General features: G+C 43.1%; 1 protein-coding gene across 22 annotated transcripts in view; it reads left to right on the top strand.

Annotated features, from left to right (window-relative positions):
- DAB1 (DAB adaptor protein 1) overlaps window positions 1-19,056 on the top strand; it is a 405,747-nt gene that overhangs the window by 264,059 nt on the left and 122,632 nt on the right. For all 22 annotated transcript variants that reach the window (XM_015072345.3, XM_053214136.1, XM_053214133.1 and 19 more), the window contains one exon: window positions 4,938-5,036. In XM_015072345.3, the coding sequence (XP_014927831.1) occupies window positions 4,938-5,036 (99 nt within the window). The remainder of the gene's footprint in view (window positions 1-4,937; window positions 5,037-19,056) is intronic.

Raw genomic sequence — 19,056 nt, 5'->3', positions numbered from 1 at the left:
ATCATTGGTTTACAAAGTAGTCAACTTTCAGAGACGTCGGGCAAGACGGTGGTGGTTGAAACTCCGGAAGGGAATGCAGTCTCCCAGAAGCACTATCTACAGGGCTAATTACAGAGCTCTAAACATGTCACTTGGGGTCCTAATAAGAAGCAGAGCCCACCCTGGCTAGGTCAGATGAGGACACTTAATGCAAGAGGTACTTACAAAGGGTAGGTAAGGTTAAGTAAGGTAACAAGGAATGGTGAAGCTCCCAGAAACCTGCCACCGCACAAAGCTGTTTCCATACTAGGAAGAAATATATCTGCTGAAGCCCAGGGAGAGCCGGATGGAAGGGGAAATCCCCTCCCCCACCAAGCAAGAGTATAGTCACTGCCAGAGATGTAGCACAAGGAAGGAAAGGATGCGGGATGGAATACCCTGGCCTCTGTCTCCATCTAGACTCTGATCTCCTGCCCGTCTTGCATTGGTGGAACCCAGCTGGAAGCCAGAGTTTCAGGAAGCCCAGAGGACCAGGGAATGTAGTCCATAGGAGCCAGGCTCTGGGCACAGAGCAGAACAGAGGAGGATACTTAAATTCTACCCTCCACCCCCTCCCCCTTCACTGGGAAAAATGAGACTTAAGGTGATTGTTTCCAAGGCTTGTATAACTGATAACTGGGAAGGCTGAGATTGGAGACCAGCTTTTTTAAGTCACGGAATTTTCTGAAATAGCATCCCAGGTTTTCAGCCATTCGTGCCCGAGGTCCTTTGCATTTTCCTGCCTGCTTTCCAGGATGCATTGAGATCACAGCCATCCTGTTACGTGCAGGCGCCACCCTGGGTGAGGTTTCTCAGAGCCCCTTCCTGTGCTTCACCTTATCTTATCCCCACAGCAACCCTGGAGCTGGACAGGGCAGTTAATCCTGCCTGGCATGCCTGACGCTTTGTGTGTGAATTCCTTCATGGAGATGCTACCTGTGCGTGACTCCCTTAGGGATGCCAGTGTCGTCACGTCACACGGTGCCTTAGCACATGCTATTGCTTCATAATAGCAAGAGTCGTGCCAGTAATAATTATTTACTGAGCTCTCCCTACATGCAGCACACCGTGCTAAGTGCTGTATGTGCAAAATTATTTTTCAATATCTTAACACCCTCATGAGTTAAGAAATGTGATTATTTTCACGTGAAGTTCCCCTTCACTATTGAGTCTGGGAGCTGGTGGCTGCACCTGGTTGCTTGCAGAACACTTTTGACCTATCTGTGCTTTGTTGTGTAGTCTTTTTGTGTGTGTCTGTTTTCCAAAAAAGCTCTTTGAAAAGATTATTAACAGAAGGAACCCCAACACTGGAATCTGACAGATCACTGTTTGAATTTTCTCTGTCTTACTAGTTCCTTGAGGTTTAAGGCAATCACTTGAGCCCCCCTGGCCTTATGTTTCCTTATACGTAAAATAAGAGAGGTAATTTTTACTTCCCAGGATTATGGTATATGCTAAAAGAGATGATGTGTAAGAGAACTTGTAGCACATACGGTAGGTACCCAAGAAAATGCTTGACTATATTTTCCAGATTTCCAACAGCAGCTTATTAAGTCCGGTGGCTAATGGGAGGCACAGTGCCCCAGACAGCACCTGCATCCACATCTTCTGACCCCCCAGTCCGAGCTGTCTCCCTGATCTCTGCTGGTTCTGCATACCACCAATGAATAATCTTGTCGGGAGATGAGACCCTGAAGTGTGCTCTCTGCTGGCAGACTTGCTTGGACTTAGTGCGGTTTTTCAGAGCTTGACTCAGGGTCCTGTCTCACAGGAAAAACATGCTTGATAAAATCGTAGCTTTATTTCCCCATAGACAGCACTGCATGGATAGTCCTTCCCTCCTTCATTTGTCATGTAAAGCTACCACCAGCATCCCCAAGCATAAATGCTTCCGGAACATGTGTGTTTGCTCTTTCCATCCTTTTTTTTTTTTTTTTTAATCTACAGCTCTGTTCTACTAGGGAGTTATTTGATGGCTGTGAGGAACCAGGAAGCAAAGGCGGGGGGGGCATGATATAGTCACTACTGTGTGCCAGGAATTATTGCTATTGGATGTCACAGTAGTTCTGAGAGCTAAGGACTATTAAATAGGACTATTTTGGAGATGGAAACATTGAAGCTATTCCTCTTGATCAAAGGTGCTACCCTCTCTCCACCATGGGCTGTGATGTTCTCACCTAAGAGGAGTTAACCAAGAAGGAAGGGCTCTCCCCTCCCCTCTGATGGTGTCCTTCCAGTCCTTCCATTTACGATTTATTGTTTTTCTTTTGTGTGTGTCCGGATATCTGAGGTTGGAGGTTCAGCTGCAGAGGGGTGGCAGCGTAAGTTAGTTTATTCCAAAGCCAGGCAAGAACACAGCATTCAAAGTGTGGCATTAGAAATAAGAATTACCACTGGGGCTACAAAAACATACTTTGGGGGTGCCTGGGTGGATCAGTCAGTTAAGTGTCTGAGTCCTGATATTAGCTCAGGTCATGATCTCATCACGGTTTGTGCATTCAATCCCTGCATCGGGCTCTGTGCTGACAGCATGGAGCTTGCTTGGGATTCTCTCTCTCCTTCTCTCCCTGCCCCTCCTCTGCTCATTCTCTCTCCCTCTCTCTTTCTGTCTCAAAATAAATAAATAAACTTTTAAAAAATGTACTTTGGCTAATCCCCCCATGTTCCTTAAAATCACCCCTCAGTGAATTCACAGGAAACCAAGCTGCACACTGAGCACTCTAGAAACCTCTAACTAGGCAGGGCAGTTTTAGAGACAGAGGACTTGGCTTTGGGGGTGAGTCCCTCCCTTTAACTATTTCAAGGGCAGGCATTGACGGAGGGATCTTGGGTCAATGTGCTGCAGCCCGGAGGGGCTGAAGGAGCAACGCTGGGGTGGGTTACAGCGAGAGATTGTGGCATGCTAGAAAGAAGACACCACATAGAGGAACAAGTGCTCCCTGTACCAGGAGTCTAGTCTGGAGAGCTGAGTTGTAGTCCCAGCTCTCTGCCAGCCCCTTATACCACCCCAGCACTGCCCATCCCTGCCTCCCAGCCATCATTTTCCTCATCTTTCAGCTGGAAACATTAAGATTTTCTCCAGCTCTTACATTCTATACCTCTGCAAGTGTGTACATGGGGCTCGAGAACAAGTAGGTGACTGGTTGGGGGGGGGGGTGAATTTCCTACTAGTAGGTCCCCAAACAGGAACTGGACCACAGAGTGTGAGGGACAGTCATCCATTTACAAAAAGAAGTAAATTTTCATGACCTCCCTGCATTATTCCAAGCACCGTGCTACATACTTGTCACGAATTTTCAATTCTCTCAACCATGCAAGGATAACGTTTACACTTGAGGAAGTAGAAGTGAGAATTAAGTACTTTGTCCAAGATCGCAGAAAGCCAGAAGCATAACCCAGATATTCAGATGGCACAGAATATTTCCAGTGCCCACACTGAGGATAACTGAGCAGCCTCAAGGGGACACCTGGTCGCCGTGCCTCGTGGTCACTCTTGTTACTAACGCCACAGGTTCCCTCACTGAGGTTCTGGATGTGCTGTTCTGACTGCAGCACAAACGACTTCTACCTCCTGGAAACATGAAATCATTATTATTTAGACTTTTCTACTCCTAAAAACCCAGAACTAGAACTGCTGATAGTTGGCCTTAAACTTATAATCAGTGCAAGCTAATAGTGATGAAGGGGCCTGAAGCTTCAAAACACCTAATGCAGGGCTAGGAACTCCCCCACCCCAAGTGTAAATCCCTTGAAATGTACTTACCTTCTGAGCTGTACCCTAATATGAAGCCCCTGCCACTGGCCACCACAGAAGCTAGTTTAAAAAGCAAGTGTCTTCACTCTTAACTTGCATCTTACCCACTTTGGGAGAACTCTGGATAGCACATTAATCTCACAGTAATTTACGGCATGCCTTCTCCCTCCAGGGACTATCCTGGGCATCAGGGATAGAACAGTGAACAGAGTAACCTCCTGCCTTTTGTGGTATTTACCTTCTCTTTGACTCATATACATACAAAAGTTTGGAAAAGTGGGAAAACGGGTGTATTGATAAATGGAATGTATTTGGTAGTTCTTTCCTACCAAAAAGGGTAGAGGAAAAAGAAAATGTGTGTTGTTAAAATGGCAAACCATAAGCACATAACTATGATGATCATCTATTTCTAAACAAAAATGAGACGTGCAGTCTGGCAATGGGTTTTATTTTCTTGTATTTTCTTTCTAATCTCTAAAATTGTTTCCTATGAAAACTTTTCCCAGAAGTAAAAAAAAATAAAATCACATTTAAGAATATATTCTGTGACTCATCTTTATTTAAAAGGTTAAAACCAGGGGCACCTGGGTGGCTCAGTCGGTTAAATGTCTGACTTCCGCTCAGGTCATGATCTCGAGGTTGGTGAATTCAAGCATCGCTTCGGGCTCTCTGCTGATAGCTCAGAGCCTGAAGCCTGCTATGGATTCTGTGTCTCCTGCTCTCTCTGCCCCTCCCCAGCTTGTGTTCTGTCTCTCTCAAAAATAAATAAACATTAAGAAAAATAAATTAAAAGATTAAAACCATATCCAATATGAAGCCCAGCAAAATAGTATTAATAGCAGGATCATATTGTGTTTATCTTGGGATTTTGAATTCTGAGCCAAATATCCAGGCATAAAGCAGGCATCTTATAAATCGTGGGTAGTGTAGTGAAGCGGTGTTCAGGTATGTGTTTATCCAATGTTAGATATCATGTTAGGGTAAGTATTACAATAAAACATTAAGAAAGGGCAAGCACATTGGGCAGGGAAGCATGGAAGGGGCGAAGGGAGAGGAGCGTGCATGATTGGTGGCATCAGTTGATGGTATCTGACATGCCTTTGGGACCAGAGGGAATCTTCAAATGAAAACACTCAAGTAAAAACCATGTCCTTCCTTTCACCAGGGCGTTGTTGCTGGCGCACGTTCCAAAGGAGAACATAAACAGAAAATCTTTTTAACCATCTCCTTTGGAGGTATCAAAATCTTTGATGAGAAGACAGGGGTAAGTAAAAGAATCACGTGGCATTGCAAAATTGAATCCAATGACAGATGTGCCCTTAAAAGCCTCTACTCGGTGGGCAAGAATATCAAACAAGCATAAAAACACATAAAGCGACTGACAAACTTGATCAACTGTGATCGTCCATCAAAGGGAGGCTCTTCCCTGACTTGGCCTCAGTGTGACTGCACAATGTTTCTTACGGTGTGATTGCGATAAAAGTGTCACACAGTCCTGGTAATCTAATGGGAGATTGATGGGCTTTGAAGAGTGGTGGGTAATGTGACAGTTTACGTTAAATTTCTGTGTATGTTCGCAACGTTAATGACATGCATCCTAGAGGGAGACCCGTGAGCATCTTTTGACTTGGTCAAAGCATCCAGACTCTCCCGAGTGTAACCTGTGCCACCCTGCAATTGCTGTAATCAAAAAGAATGAACGAGTTCTCAGTCTTAGACAAATCTGTCACTGCGTGACCAGGAAATGTAAGGGCTGATAGGTCTGTTGAACCTACCAAAGAGGCTGTGTGTGTTTTCGTCAGCCCCCAGCAGCAGTCAGCTCCCACATTCATCCCCAGGGCTTCCCTGACGTTGGTGGTCCTTGTTCATTGGCAGTAAGAGAAAAACAAAAATGTTCTAGGATCTGTTTTGTCCAGAGGGCAAGAGTCTAAGTAACGTGGTTTTTTCCTTTTATTCATTCAGCACTCTACAGCTTATGAAACACCTTTACATAGATCACCTCCTTTGCATTTCACTCGTTCATTTTCAAGCGTTGTATAAACCAAACTCAACCAGCCACATTACTTTGCCTGAGTCATTTTGCGTTATCCTTTCCTCCCCTTCGTCCTGACTCCTATTAGGATGCCATAGGGTGGGAGGAGGATAATTCAACAGTAAAAATGGGTTTTGAAGACAAGTTACTTCTGAATAATTCGCAGTAGGACAGATATTTGTACACTCATGTTCATAGCAGCATCATTCACAGCAGCCAAAAGGAAGAAGCCACCCCAGTGTCCATGAGCAGATGAACGGACATAGAATGTGGTGCATGCATCCAATGGAATGCTATCCTGCAGGAAGAAGCAAGCAGGTTCTCACACGTGCCAGTATATGAATGAAATTTGAAGACATAATACAAAGGGAATTAAGCCTTATTAAGAGCAGGGTCATGTTGCGTTTATCTTGGGGTCTTGAATTCTAAGCCAAACATCGAGGCAGAAAGTAGGCATTTTCTCAAGGATACCACTTATATCGACATATCTAGAGAAATGAAATTCATAGAGACAGAAAGGAGATTGGTGGTTGTTAGGGCCTACAAGGAGGGCGGTACGCGATGAAGAGTCAGTGTTTGGCAAGTACAGAGTTACAGTTTAGGAAGAAGAAAATGGTGCTTGTGACGGATGGCTGGGGTGGCCGCACAACAGTGCGAATGTACTTTATGCCACTGAACTGTATGCCAAGAAATGCTTATCATGGCAAATCTTTAGTATAAAAAAATCACTAGTGATACTAAGTCCCCTCTTTGGGTTGCCTACTGTATACTAAGCTCATATGAGTCACTTGACATACATTATTCAGTTTTGCCCTCACAGCAGTATTATGGGAAAATAATAATAGCTACTTCACCAAGCACATAATATGTGCCAGGCATTGTTGTAAGCCCTTGGTAAGTAACAACTCATTTAATCCTCACGAAGTCCCCATTGTTCTCTGTTTCGTACTTGAAGATATAGAGGAGAGAAAAGTGTTGAGTAATTTATTGACAGTAAGTGTTGGAGGAGACAAGATTAGACCTCAAGTAGTCTGGCACACGAGTCTTTTCACTTAGCCTCTATACCTGTTATCTCTCAGAATAAGTGACTTTCCCAAGTTACCCAGCCTATAGGAGGCAGAAGTGGGATTTAGCCTCCTGTTGGCCCCAGTCAGTATCAGGGCAGTTGACCTCTGTATTAAAGAGAAAGGTGGGCTTACCTGGGGAGGTGCCTTGGGAGAAGGGAGTTTAGAATGAGGGCACAAGCACAGGTAGTAAAGGAGCTTGAATGCAGCAAGATTAAGAACCTAATGAAAGCCTCTCCTGCCTTAATAAGAGTATGACTTCTGTAACCAGGGAAGCTTTTCCTTCTCCTGGGTAGACTATAGTTTGGAGACCTGTGCTCAGGTTTGAACTTCACACTTGAAAAAGGACATAGGCAAATCAAGGAGTGCAGGCAAGTGTGGAGTGAAGTAAGCCGGACAGAGGGCAGCTAAGACAACCGGAGGACTAGAAAATATGTTGAGCGAAGACTTCTCAACACAGGTGTAGCCTCATGGGATCCCGGGTGACACACAAGAGTCAGAGAGCTACAGGCTTGTAGAAACTTGTAAGATGTCATTGATCCCTTAGCATCTTTATTGGAGGGAGACAAGTCATGTGAGTCAAGCCTGACCAAGAGATTTATATGTCCTAATAGTACGTCATCATCTCTAGTCTTTTCCCAATATCCCGTCTGCCTGCTACCATGACAGCTGGTATAACCAAAAGGGCAGGAGTGAGGCAGAGTATCAGATAATTCATCTCATCCAGGGGCCATATTTTAGGGCATTGCTGTTCCATCATGTCACCCACCATCATATAAGCTGTGCCCAGGTTGTTAACATCCCAATCACCAAATTTTAACTAGTGAGAAGAGGTAGTTTATATTCTTGACCTGGATCTAAATCCTCAGTCAAGGGTGGCTAAACTGGCCCCAAAGAAAGAGATCACCAAACTCTGTAATGCTATTTTTGATTCTTCAGCTGGATCCCAATCCTTATATGAGTATGTTCAGTGAAATCATTATTTCAGCTCAAAGCCATTTGACTTTGTGGAAAAATGTCAGATCCCTGTTGGAAAATCAGGGGGAAGGCAGAGCTAAATGTTTTCTGTCTGGCTTACTTCACTCCAGTCCTGTTTGATTCACATTAGGCTCCTATAGCCTCTGACTTCTGCAAACTTGTTAATAAACCTCCACACAAGTCTAGGGAAAACGAGTAGAAAGGACTGAACATGTTAAAGCCTGAAGCACAGACAGTAGGGATCAGGACACCCCATATTAATAGTGCTCATCTCTCTAAAGAGCTGTGTAATAGAAGAAGGAGCTGACTTGTTTTGTGTGACCCAATAAATAGAACCAAGATCTATAGAAGTTTCAATGAAGCAATTTTGATTTCTGAGAAAGAAGAGTTTTCTACCAGTCAGTTAGATGGACCACCTTCTGTGCTGGTGGTCCAGATGGTGAGTTCACCATCACTTAGGGGGTATTCAAGCAACAACCATAAGATGGAGAAATTGTCAAGCAGAGGATGAACCATTGAACAGAGTCACATCTAAGTTGAATCCTGAGACTAGTTTCAAAATTCTGTTTCTTGGGGCGCTTGGGTGGCTTAGTCAGTTGAGCTTCTGACTCTTGATTTCAGCTCAGGTCATGATCCCAGGGTCCTGAGATCAAGCCCTTGGGCCCGTAGCCCATGTTCAGTGTGGAGCCTGATTAAGATTCTCATTCTCATTCTCTCCCCCTCTCCCCTCCCCCCTCCCTCTGCTCCTCTCCCCGCTGGCACTTGCTCTTTCTCTTCTTTCAGAAGAAAAAGAAAAAAGGAAAAAAAAAATTCTGTTTCTTCCTTAAAGTCATCCCTGTCGATGTAATTTATCTTCAGATAAATGGAGGTTTTTCAAAGTCCATTGGAGATATGAGCAGGAACAGTTTACTAAACCTCTGTTGCTGCCCAGCATGGGACCAACTGAATTGTGCAGGATAAGAGTTTAAATGAAGTATTTTGTCCTACATATCAACGAAATGGAAAACTGGGTTTTTGTCATTTGGAATGACAAATTTTCGTTGTTTATCATATCTAAAGTATTCCTGCTCAAGCTGACGGCATTTTTTTTTTCAAACCAAAAAAAGAAACATTTGCAGAACGTGACAATAGCTAGAATTTTAAAATCCAAAAGCTGTCAAAAATGTTTTGATCCCAATTAAAGAGACCCTTTCAGCAATTTACACCTTGTCTTGAATTTCAAAGGGTTCTTGATCCCAATCCGTATATGAGTATGTTCTGTTTTATTATTAGCACGTTGCAGGGGATAAATCAATATTGAAAAGCTGTTCATATTTTCAGATCTCTAGGTATTGATAATGTGTCAGAGGATCAGTGAGAACGCAGGAAACACCGTATATAAACTCATTGTTATTGGTAACAGTAGAAACGGTAGCAATCAGGAGTAGAAGTGGTTTCATGTCAGCATTACTAGGTTCTCAAATCAGACCAGTGAATACGAAGGCAGGAGCGATGTCACCTCCATTTCACAGATAACGAAACAGATTTGGGGAGTGTCTCTGACTTGGCTGTGGACTCCAAACAAACCTTCCCACCGCAGATCTTTCTTTCCAGAGAAACTCATGGACTCTCTCTCCTGATTCCATAGAGATCCCATAGTTTTATTCCATAGAATTATTATAATTTTATGCCATAAAAAAATCATAAATATTGCAGGACCCCGACAATACATCTGTTTCTCAAAAGAGAGGGCGGTCATCTGCATCAGCTTTTCAATATGATGTAACATCGTGTTGCCATAACCACGTGTGAATTTTGCTTGTTCATTTGATTTAGCCAACACTCGGCAATGTTACGTGTGCCATTTGAGGTACGTTACGGTAATTCTGTGAAGTAGGTGCCCTTATTATCGCCATTTTCCAGTTGAGAAAACTGAGATCCAAATTCAGCCACACAGTAAATAAGTAGCAGAGCTGATATTCAAACCCAGGTGGTCTGGTCCAGAATCCTTGATGCCGGTAAGATAGCACGAATGATAGCATACCTGCCTTTGTCTGGGCTACTAGAACAAAAATACCATAAGGGAGGTGGCTTGTAAATAGCAAACATTTATTTTGCATGGTTCTGGAGGCTGGGAGCCCAATATGACGGCCCCAACAAATTCAGCGTCTGGGGAGAGCCCATTTCCTCAGAGATGGGGCCTTTTCGCTGCATGTCCTTACATGGTGGAAGAGATCAGGATGCTTTCTAGAGCCTCTATTATCAGGACCCTCATATCATTCATGAAGGCTCCACTCCCATGGCCTAATCACCTCCCAAAGGTCCTACGTCCTAACACCATCACATTGAGGGTTAGAATTTCAACACATGAGTTTGGGGGAGGGGACACGAACATTCAGACTGTAGCAATATCAAATTTTATAAATGACATTCTTTTATATACATTAGAGCCGATCCAGTATTCTCTCTGCTTTATTGTCACCATTATTCATTTTCATTCTGATGACCTTTCCTGAGGGAAGGTCCAGGGAGTGCAGTTACCGCTGGAAGAGTCTTATGGATGGAATGTTGGCAGTGGAGGAGTAAGTTAGGACCAAAAAAACCCAAACAGTATTTATAAATGCACAAAGGTCTTAAAGAGAAAGACACGTGTGTTCAGTCTTCCCTGTAGAAAGTAAGTATTGAGCACTCGTATAAACCCACAGATGAACAAGGCAATATCTTTTTGTTCATCACTGTGGTCTACCTAGTTAGCATGACTCCCACATAGTAGGGGCTCAGTAATACTTACTGCACAAAAAATAAAGTGACTTAGTGATTAAGAATCAGCAAATCTACAAAGGATAACTAGGGCATAGCAGGGGAGAGGTGGAGTTGACCCAGGATTGAATATTGTCCCTCATAATATAGGGGAAATGGCGTTTTAAATGCAGTGGTTGTGCTTAAAATTTAGGGCTGATTTAATAATTTTTTCTTCAGTGAAAACCAGATGCCACTTTATTTGTATCTCATCAAAATCAGGACTAATCCTCCTTCAATTTGAAGTGGATGTTTTGCCAGGGTTTGGGGAGAGCCCCTGAGAGAGAGGAGGGGAAAGTCGTCCTGGGGAGGTAGACCGGGAAGAAGATAAAGGGGCTATAGAATAAGATGCTGTGACGTGGGAGTCTGTGGGAGCATCTCTGTCACCCTGGTAGCCACTGGAACAGTACACAGAATTCTCACAAGACTACTTACAAACTAGCCTGTAAGCAGGACCGTATGGTTTACAGCATGCTTTTGTGTGTCCTGTCTCATTTGACACCCATAAGTTCCAGAAGGTTTTATTGCCCCCTTTTACAGATAAGACTACTAAGGTACAGGTAGGATAGTGGCTTGCCCAAGGCCATTATGTGTAGCTAGAACTGAATTCAGATTCACATTTTATAATGCCTGAGCTTGTTTTCTTTCTTTTACTCCAGGGATTCTCCACTTCACTGGTTCTTTCCCTGTACTGAGCGTTTTGGCACGTTATGTAGGCATTATGCGGTTACGACTTTTGGGGGAGAAGGTAGTAATGCAGGAATTTTTTAGAAGCCAAGGACATTAGACATTCTACAGAGGACAGGCCAGTCACACACAACAAAAGTGTTCCTGTGCTATACAACTTGCAAATGTCTTACAATACATTCCTGTAGATAATAAACCTATTTATAATTAAATGAATCTAAAACCTAACTCTACAAAAAAGCAAAAGCATTTTTGTATCGTATCCATAAATACTGAATTTTCCAGAAACGTAACTAAACAGCAAGAGAGATGTACTTTGTTTTGTTGGAACCCCATCAAGAGTTGTTCATTGTTTTGGAAAACCATACCATTTAATGCTCTTCATGTCAATTACCGACATGGCACTGATAACCCAGTTTCAGGTGTACCTGTCATGTTCACTACAGCTCAACTTATTTGGCCCTTCCTTAAAAATGTCAGATTTCAAAAAAAGAATGTCAACAATACTGAATTGAACAGTTCTTAAGCCCAAATTTATTCATTATAAGAAAATGTAAACATACAGCAGTGTTATTATATTCTTCTACTATAGTTATAACTGAGCGTTTGTATGTAGACATCCACATTTTTTTCCTAGAAATCATCTTTCATTTTTTGTTATAATTTAGGACATTTTGATGTGCTTAAACTTTGTGTAGACAGATTATATAATCGTTTGCAGGTAATAAAGGAAGAATTACAAAATATTTATTATAAAAAGAAGGTGTTTTGTCAGACAAGATTAAGAACCCCTGTCTAGACCATGCCACCATTTTCATTGGTTCATATACTCATTCATTCATTCATTCATTCATTCATTCATTCCACAAGCGCTTATTGGGTGAAAGGGGAATTCTTCTTGGTGGATAGAGATGAACCAGCCTGAAACCTTTCCTTTGAGGAACTTCTGGCCCTGGAGGTAAGACATGTATAAATAACTAAAAGCTCAAAGCAAGAATAATGAATATAATAAGACAAAGATGAAAATTACCACGAGAGTTTAAAGGGAAAAAATGATTTCTTCCCTCTGAAAAATATATATGGAATGATTTAGAAAGAAAGGGCTGACCCTTGAAAAGTGGGACAGGATTTGAAGTTGGGGATATTAGAGGACTAGTGTCCAGGCCGAGGGAATTACAGGCAGTGGTTCCTAAGCCTGGGTGTCAGGAAAGTCATGAAAGAGGGTAGGCCTGGGGAAGAGTGAGATGTCAGTTTTTCTAGATCTGTGGATGTGTAATTGCTGTCAACGAGAGAGAAAATGGACGAGGTAAGCAAGGGCTAGACTGGGAAGCCTGGAAGGTCCGACCAAAGGGTTTTGGTTGAATCATGCCCATTATAGCCTCAGTTATTATTCACTGTACTCTGTGTCCCTGGAGCTGCTCTAGATATACAGAGAAGTAGGTACAGTGACTGTCGGGCCACCCTTAGTTCTGAACATGCCGTTGTGTAATTCAGGAAAAGGTGCCTTTATTTAAGACTCATTGCCATTTGCCGGGAAACTGTTGCTATAATAAGTATATTCATTTTTGATGACCGTACTGTGCCTTGTTCCCCCGGAAGCTGCCCAGCTGTATGTGGCAGATCTGGGAGTATCATCCATGGATGAGCAGAATGCTGGGGGTACCGTCTTGCCGTTTCCCGCACACGCCACGTGCTGCCCAGCTTTCGTGACTTTCTCAAGGCAACCCCTCCACTTGTAATGTCCTTTGCCCTTCTTCACATAGTAAGTTTTTCAGGGTCCGATAATGTCAACAGTGATACGAACAGCAGCACAGCACAACACCTAGAATGATCAAGACCTTTCTCTGGGCCAAATCCTTCCTTAAACTAAGTGCTTTATGCATTTCATCCTCTGAGCAGGATTCATAGTGGGTCTGTCTGAATCCACAGCCCACTCTCCTTGCGAGTGTGGTGTAGGCACCAGAGAGAGTGGACAGAGTGGAAAGAACATGGATTCAAGATCCAGACTATCTTGGATTTACTCCTGACCAGTTGTGTGATTGTGAAGCAATTTTTCTTAATGACCTTGTGCCTCTTTCACTCATCTGTAAGATGGGAATGATAAAAGTACCTATATCTTAGGGTTGGTGCAAGATTAAATGAGGATTTAATTTAATCTGTTAAGATTTAGGACAGTGCCTGGTATCATACAAAGCTCTAGATATTAAATAATATTATATTATTACCCGCATTGCCCCTTCTTTGGTACGGACCTCCTTATATCCTCTTAGCAGAATTAAGAAATCCTTTTGTAATGCTCCTACAGCATCCGCTGCTCACCCTTGTCATAGCACACCATCATGCTCCCATCAGACTACCCACGACACGAGGTACCTTGTCTCATCCATTGTTATAACTGCAGGGTCTCCAATAAGCCCTGGCATGTGACAGAAATGCTAGTGGGACACTGAAGGAAGGAGGGAAGGCAATCAGGGAGGAGTAGAACAAAAGGGAAGGAAGGAACAAGGTGATAATTGATAAGTCAACTTATAATGAAATGCTGATCACCTGGGCCAGATTGTGGAGACAAAGATGCTATATCCTAAAGATGCTCCTTTTACCATGCAGACAGTGAGTACAGAAAGACCAATGTACATGGTTCAGAGTTAACCCAATCCTAGGATGTCATGGGTGGAAGGTCCCTTGTACATTGACTAACCGACTCATTTACAAGTGAAGAAACCTAGAATGCAAAGAGAAGTGATGCCTGGCACCTTCCAGCAAATCGTAGGCAGGGCACCTGGGATCGAGCATCCCTCAGGGCTCACCGGGCTCACTCTCTGACACTCACAAAACAGGAAGTAGGAAATGTCCTCTTTCTTCCCTCTGCCTCCTTACTTTGCCTTTCTTTTCTCTCGCAGTCTGTCCCGTGTATACCATCTCCATGTTCTCTGCTCCTTCGCTTCAGTGTTCAGGCTCCCACGTGCCTGACAGCAGCCCCAGATCCATTTTAATATCAAAGAGACTGAACATCTAAGGGGAAAAATTGGCTGTCTGTATGCTTAGTGTCTTGTTGGATAATATTGGACTTTAATTTATCACAATAAAGAATCAATTTATAGCTCAAAACCAACATATTTTTAGAAACTGGTACTGTGAGGAAGCTGTCTCTGTAAGATAATTCCGACAGGGCATAATTCATGACGGGGAAGAAAGGATGTCCCTGTTACCCTGGAAAGTGAGACCATCAATGTTTTTGAGCAGATTTGGTAAACTCAGAAATGTAATATCTTTCCCTTAATGGATCCTTTTATCAATTTTAGTCTTTAAGGAGGTGAAGAGGTGACATTTTCTGTGCTACCTGCATGTGCATGATCGATCTCCTTTCTTTCAGTCCCCTAAGAACTCACCTAAAAGAGTATCGTTGTTCTCATTAACCAGGATGAGAAAACTGAGGCACAGAGAAGTTCAGGGACTTGCACAAGGCCAAATATCAAACCAATTGCAGAGCTGGGAACTGACCCCAGCATGGCACAGTGGCAAGGCCCATGTTCTTTCCAGTTCCTGGTGTTGGTATTTCTCCCCTTCACGGGTGTAGTTAGGGCCTCTGGTAAGTAAGTGATCTCTCTTTGCTCTCCAGTGGGGGAAGTCACACTGTGTTGAAGGTTGTCATCATGCAGACCGGCCCTGTGACTGAAGGGTCATCAGCCCTAATTTGGGCTTCTGAAGGGATATTTGAGCCCCTGGTCTCAAAGTTGCAGAGCCTAAATATGCACTGTGACCTTGGGTATGGCTCATCTCCTTGCTCTCTGGGACTCGCTTTCCTTACCCGATGGTCATTCCACAGGCTTTTAATTAAGGGTCCAGATAGTAACATAGTGGGCCATATGGGCTCTCCCAACGATTTAATTTTGCCATCCTACTGTGAAAGCCACCTCACACAATATGTAAACAAATGAGGTTGGCTGAGTTCCAATAAAACTTTGTCAAAATAAGTTTCTAGTTCATGAGCCATACTTTGCTGACTGTGTTCCGGATGATTACTAAGGAGTCTTGTAACTCTCTCTGACGCCATGATGAGCCCTATGGGAGAGCAGGTTGAGCACAGCAGATAATCTGTGGCTCTTCCTCACTGCTCTTTCATGGCTGACTTTTGGGATGGGATACAGAAGTGTTTGTTACAAACTTTGAAGATAAATATTCAGCTCTGCGGAATCGTATTACTTATTGTTGCCATTTGTTGAGCACTAATTGCCAGACACTGTGGTAAGTGCTTCCATATATTTTTCTCATTGAATTCTTACAGTCCATCTGTTCTATTTTATTATCATTTTACAGATGAACTGACTGGAATTCAGGGAGGTTAGGTCACTTAACCAGGACTACTCTTACGTTTTTGTCAGTTTATTCATCCAACAAATATTCATTGAGTACCTACTGTGTGCCAAGCAGTAGTCTGAGGGATGTGCATATATGGGTGAATAAAAGGAAGGTCCCTACCTTGTAGAACTTATGTTCTAATGTGGGGAGATGGAGAGAAAGCAATAGATATATGTGAATCATATATTCTGTTGGAAGGCAGTCGGTGCTATGGAAAAGGAAAAAATAGAGCAAGGTCAGGGCATTTCCCTACTGCACTTGCTTTGTCCTCGCGAAGGGGCCTGTGACATACATGCGTTGTAAATCACCAATATTAACGTGCTCTGGGAGCTTCCTGTAGTTTTAAGGGTCAGCTGAGTAATGGAGAAAGACACTTCTGAAAATTCTCATGCAAATTCCAGAGGCCGTTACATTTGAAAAATCAGAGCTGTCCTTTTCGGTGTTTCTACTTTTATTTAGATGGCTGATTGCTTTCTATGGGGTCTCCTGTTTATTGTTTTTCTCTCACATGCATTGCTTTTAAATTTTAATTTAAAACACATTTCTGTGACTATGCCATGGTTATTTAATAGTTACTTCTGTTTTTACAAAGACACTCTTTACCAGAGCCGTTTGTATTCAAAGGGTGATACTGTAATTAGGCTCAGCACTGATGTGATGGTTCTTTGTGCTTCTCTGGAGTACTTCTCAGTGGTGGCGTCATGCAGGGCAGCATTCATAGTTCTGGGAACAGTAAAGGAATGTGTGTCCTAGGAAGTGAGAGACTAGGTCAGGGTGGGAGCCCCACACAACCTCCCTTGCAGGGGAGAGAGTTCTCTCTGGGGAAACATACACAGGAGATCCTGTGGGCTACATGACCAGCAGCATGGAAAGAACTCTGGGTTTGCTGTGAGAAGGCCTGAATCAGAATTGTCACCCGGTTACAGAAGTGCAGGTTGAACTGTAATGATAACAACAACAGCAACTACAATAGTGATACTAAGAATGGTAACACTGTCGTTTGGGATGTCATTGTAAGTGCTTTATATACATCTCCTTTCATACTTTGATAAATCAGTGAATCTCTTCCCTGCTCAGTGTTCTCCTCTGGAGTATGAAAGTAGTAATTAACTAGCCAATCTGGATAACAAGCCTGCAGAATAGAGGTATTATGTCTTGTTTGTAAAAGATGACACAGAGTTTTGGAAAGGTGCAGTAAATTGCCAAGATGTCTCAGTCAGTAAAGGGTGCCCTGTGCAGCACAATATGTAATACCACCCCGGGTTTGTTGCCCAAAATAAGAAGGCGGGTGTGTGAGTGATACAGCCTTCCATTGATGGTCAGTTGTTACCTGGAACAAAACCCTTCAGTATTCAATGATATTCTGGTATATTTTTCATCATTTGTGCTATAGTTACTGATTGTGTGTGTGTGTGTGTGTGTGTGTGTGTGTGTGTGTAGCATTAATAATATGGATCTAATGTCTTCACATGTTTACATCTTATAGTCATTCTTTTCTTGTACCTTTCCCCTTTTCTATATATTAGGAACAACCATGCTAGGCATTGGCATTGGCATTCCCTGGTTGCTTGCCAATATGAAAAGTGGGGGGTAATTAAATAAAGAAACGAATGAAAACGTAAGACTGTGAGTAATTTGAAGTCAGGGCCCGTGATTTAGCTGTTCTTATATCTCCCACCTGTAGCACATAGTAGATAGCTGCTCCTAGTAGATAGTTGGAGAATTGCGCTGAATTCCCCATTGTTAAGTCCAACAGCCTCTGATTCACCTCCTTGTCTATCTGTGTCCATCTCAGACCTTTGGCCATTGTGGGTGGCATCTAAATTCTATCAGCAGTTAATCTGGCTGAGACTGAAAATGGGATCTCCATCTGCTCTGGTGGTGGGCTTCAATGAAATAACCCATTTTACTCAAGCCACATCTGTCCTTCTTGTGGCTTCTTGAACTTCTAGATGCATAGGAGGTCACATAAAATGTGTTAAAAGTTGCATGCAAGGTATTAAATCTCACCTTCTAGTGTTATTAATGACCTTAATGCCTAGGTACTTTGTTTCCCCCCATTTTTCTTTATCTTTCCCTGCACCTCATATGCCTTTATCTTGCCCATCCCTGTTCTCCAGTGCTCGTATGTGTGAAAATACATCACTTAATTTCTATTGCCATAGACATTTTCAAGGACATTATCGAGTACCCCACTATATATAAGATATAAAGTATAACCTGCTATAAAAGAAGTAAAATATACAAATTGAGGGGAAGGTAAGATCTAATTAGGGGGAAGGAAAGGAACAAACATTTACTGAACACCTATTGTGTGTTTACCCCTATATTAATATTACAAGTTCCTGGGAGACAGAAACCGTTGCCTTCTTCTACCCATCCTCTCCTCTGCCAGAGCAGAGTTTTCCCAAAGGGAGGGAGCCCCTTCAAAGACACGGGAATTTTGATGCAGGGCACCCAGGGTCTTGGCACATGGACCAGTGCGTTTTGCTCCAAAGGATGAGAGAGAAGGTTAGCAGAGCTGTCAGGTGGTGAGGGAGTGCTGTGTGTGCCTTGCTGAGTGAATTACACACACGGCCTCCTTCAGTCCTCACATTCACACTGTGAGCTGTAGGTGTTTCTAACGCTATTCTGCTGGATAGAGCCGTGAACTTTGGAGGTGGAGAAGGATAGAGGTGCTCTGTGCCCTGAGGACAGAGGCCAGTGACTTCACAGTTCTGACCTGAGCCCGGGGCCTCACGGTCTGCTGACCCAACATCAGACGCCACATGCAGCCATACCGCGGCTTCCGCCCAGTATTCTATTGGGCTCACACCAGCACTCACCCTCCTGCAGCTGCCTCAGTCACGTAGCACAGGGATTTGCCTGCCAGAGTGGATTTGACTTCCTCAACTATTTAGAAAATCAGGAGTTTTCAAATCTGCAAGAAATTACCAGGGAAGCATGGCCTCAATATTCAAATACAAAATGCCTGCACCTCCGGAGACTGAGATCTGAATTTTTCATGATGTCTAAGAGATGCACAGACTATTTTGAAACTATAGATTTCACAATTTTGAAGCTAAAGATTGTACCAGCAATTGTCTAAACTCAAGACAGTCATAACCTCCACTCTGGGAGGGAACAGACTTCATCTTCCCTGTAAGTGGGTCTGAGGCGGGCGTCTGAGACTCTGAGGTACGCAGATGCACTGTCCCGTGACCGTGCACTCTGATACATTCACCCACCTGCACAGGTGCACAAAATCACACCGTGAGCATTGACAGAGCCTGATCCTTATTTATATTTAATGCCTTTTCTATTTGCAAAAACAGCATATATTTATTGTAGAAAATTTCCAAAATATAGAAAAGCCATAAAGTAGAAAATAAAAATTATCTGAAATG

The sequence above is a fragment of the Acinonyx jubatus genome, chromosome C1, assembly GCF_027475565.1.
Source record: "Acinonyx jubatus isolate Ajub_Pintada_27869175 chromosome C1, VMU_Ajub_asm_v1.0, whole genome shotgun sequence".
NCBI lineage: Eukaryota > Metazoa > Chordata > Mammalia > Carnivora > Felidae > Acinonyx > Acinonyx jubatus.
The sequence above is the reverse complement of the archived record's forward strand: the minus strand, read 5'-3'. Positions and strand labels throughout refer to the sequence as shown.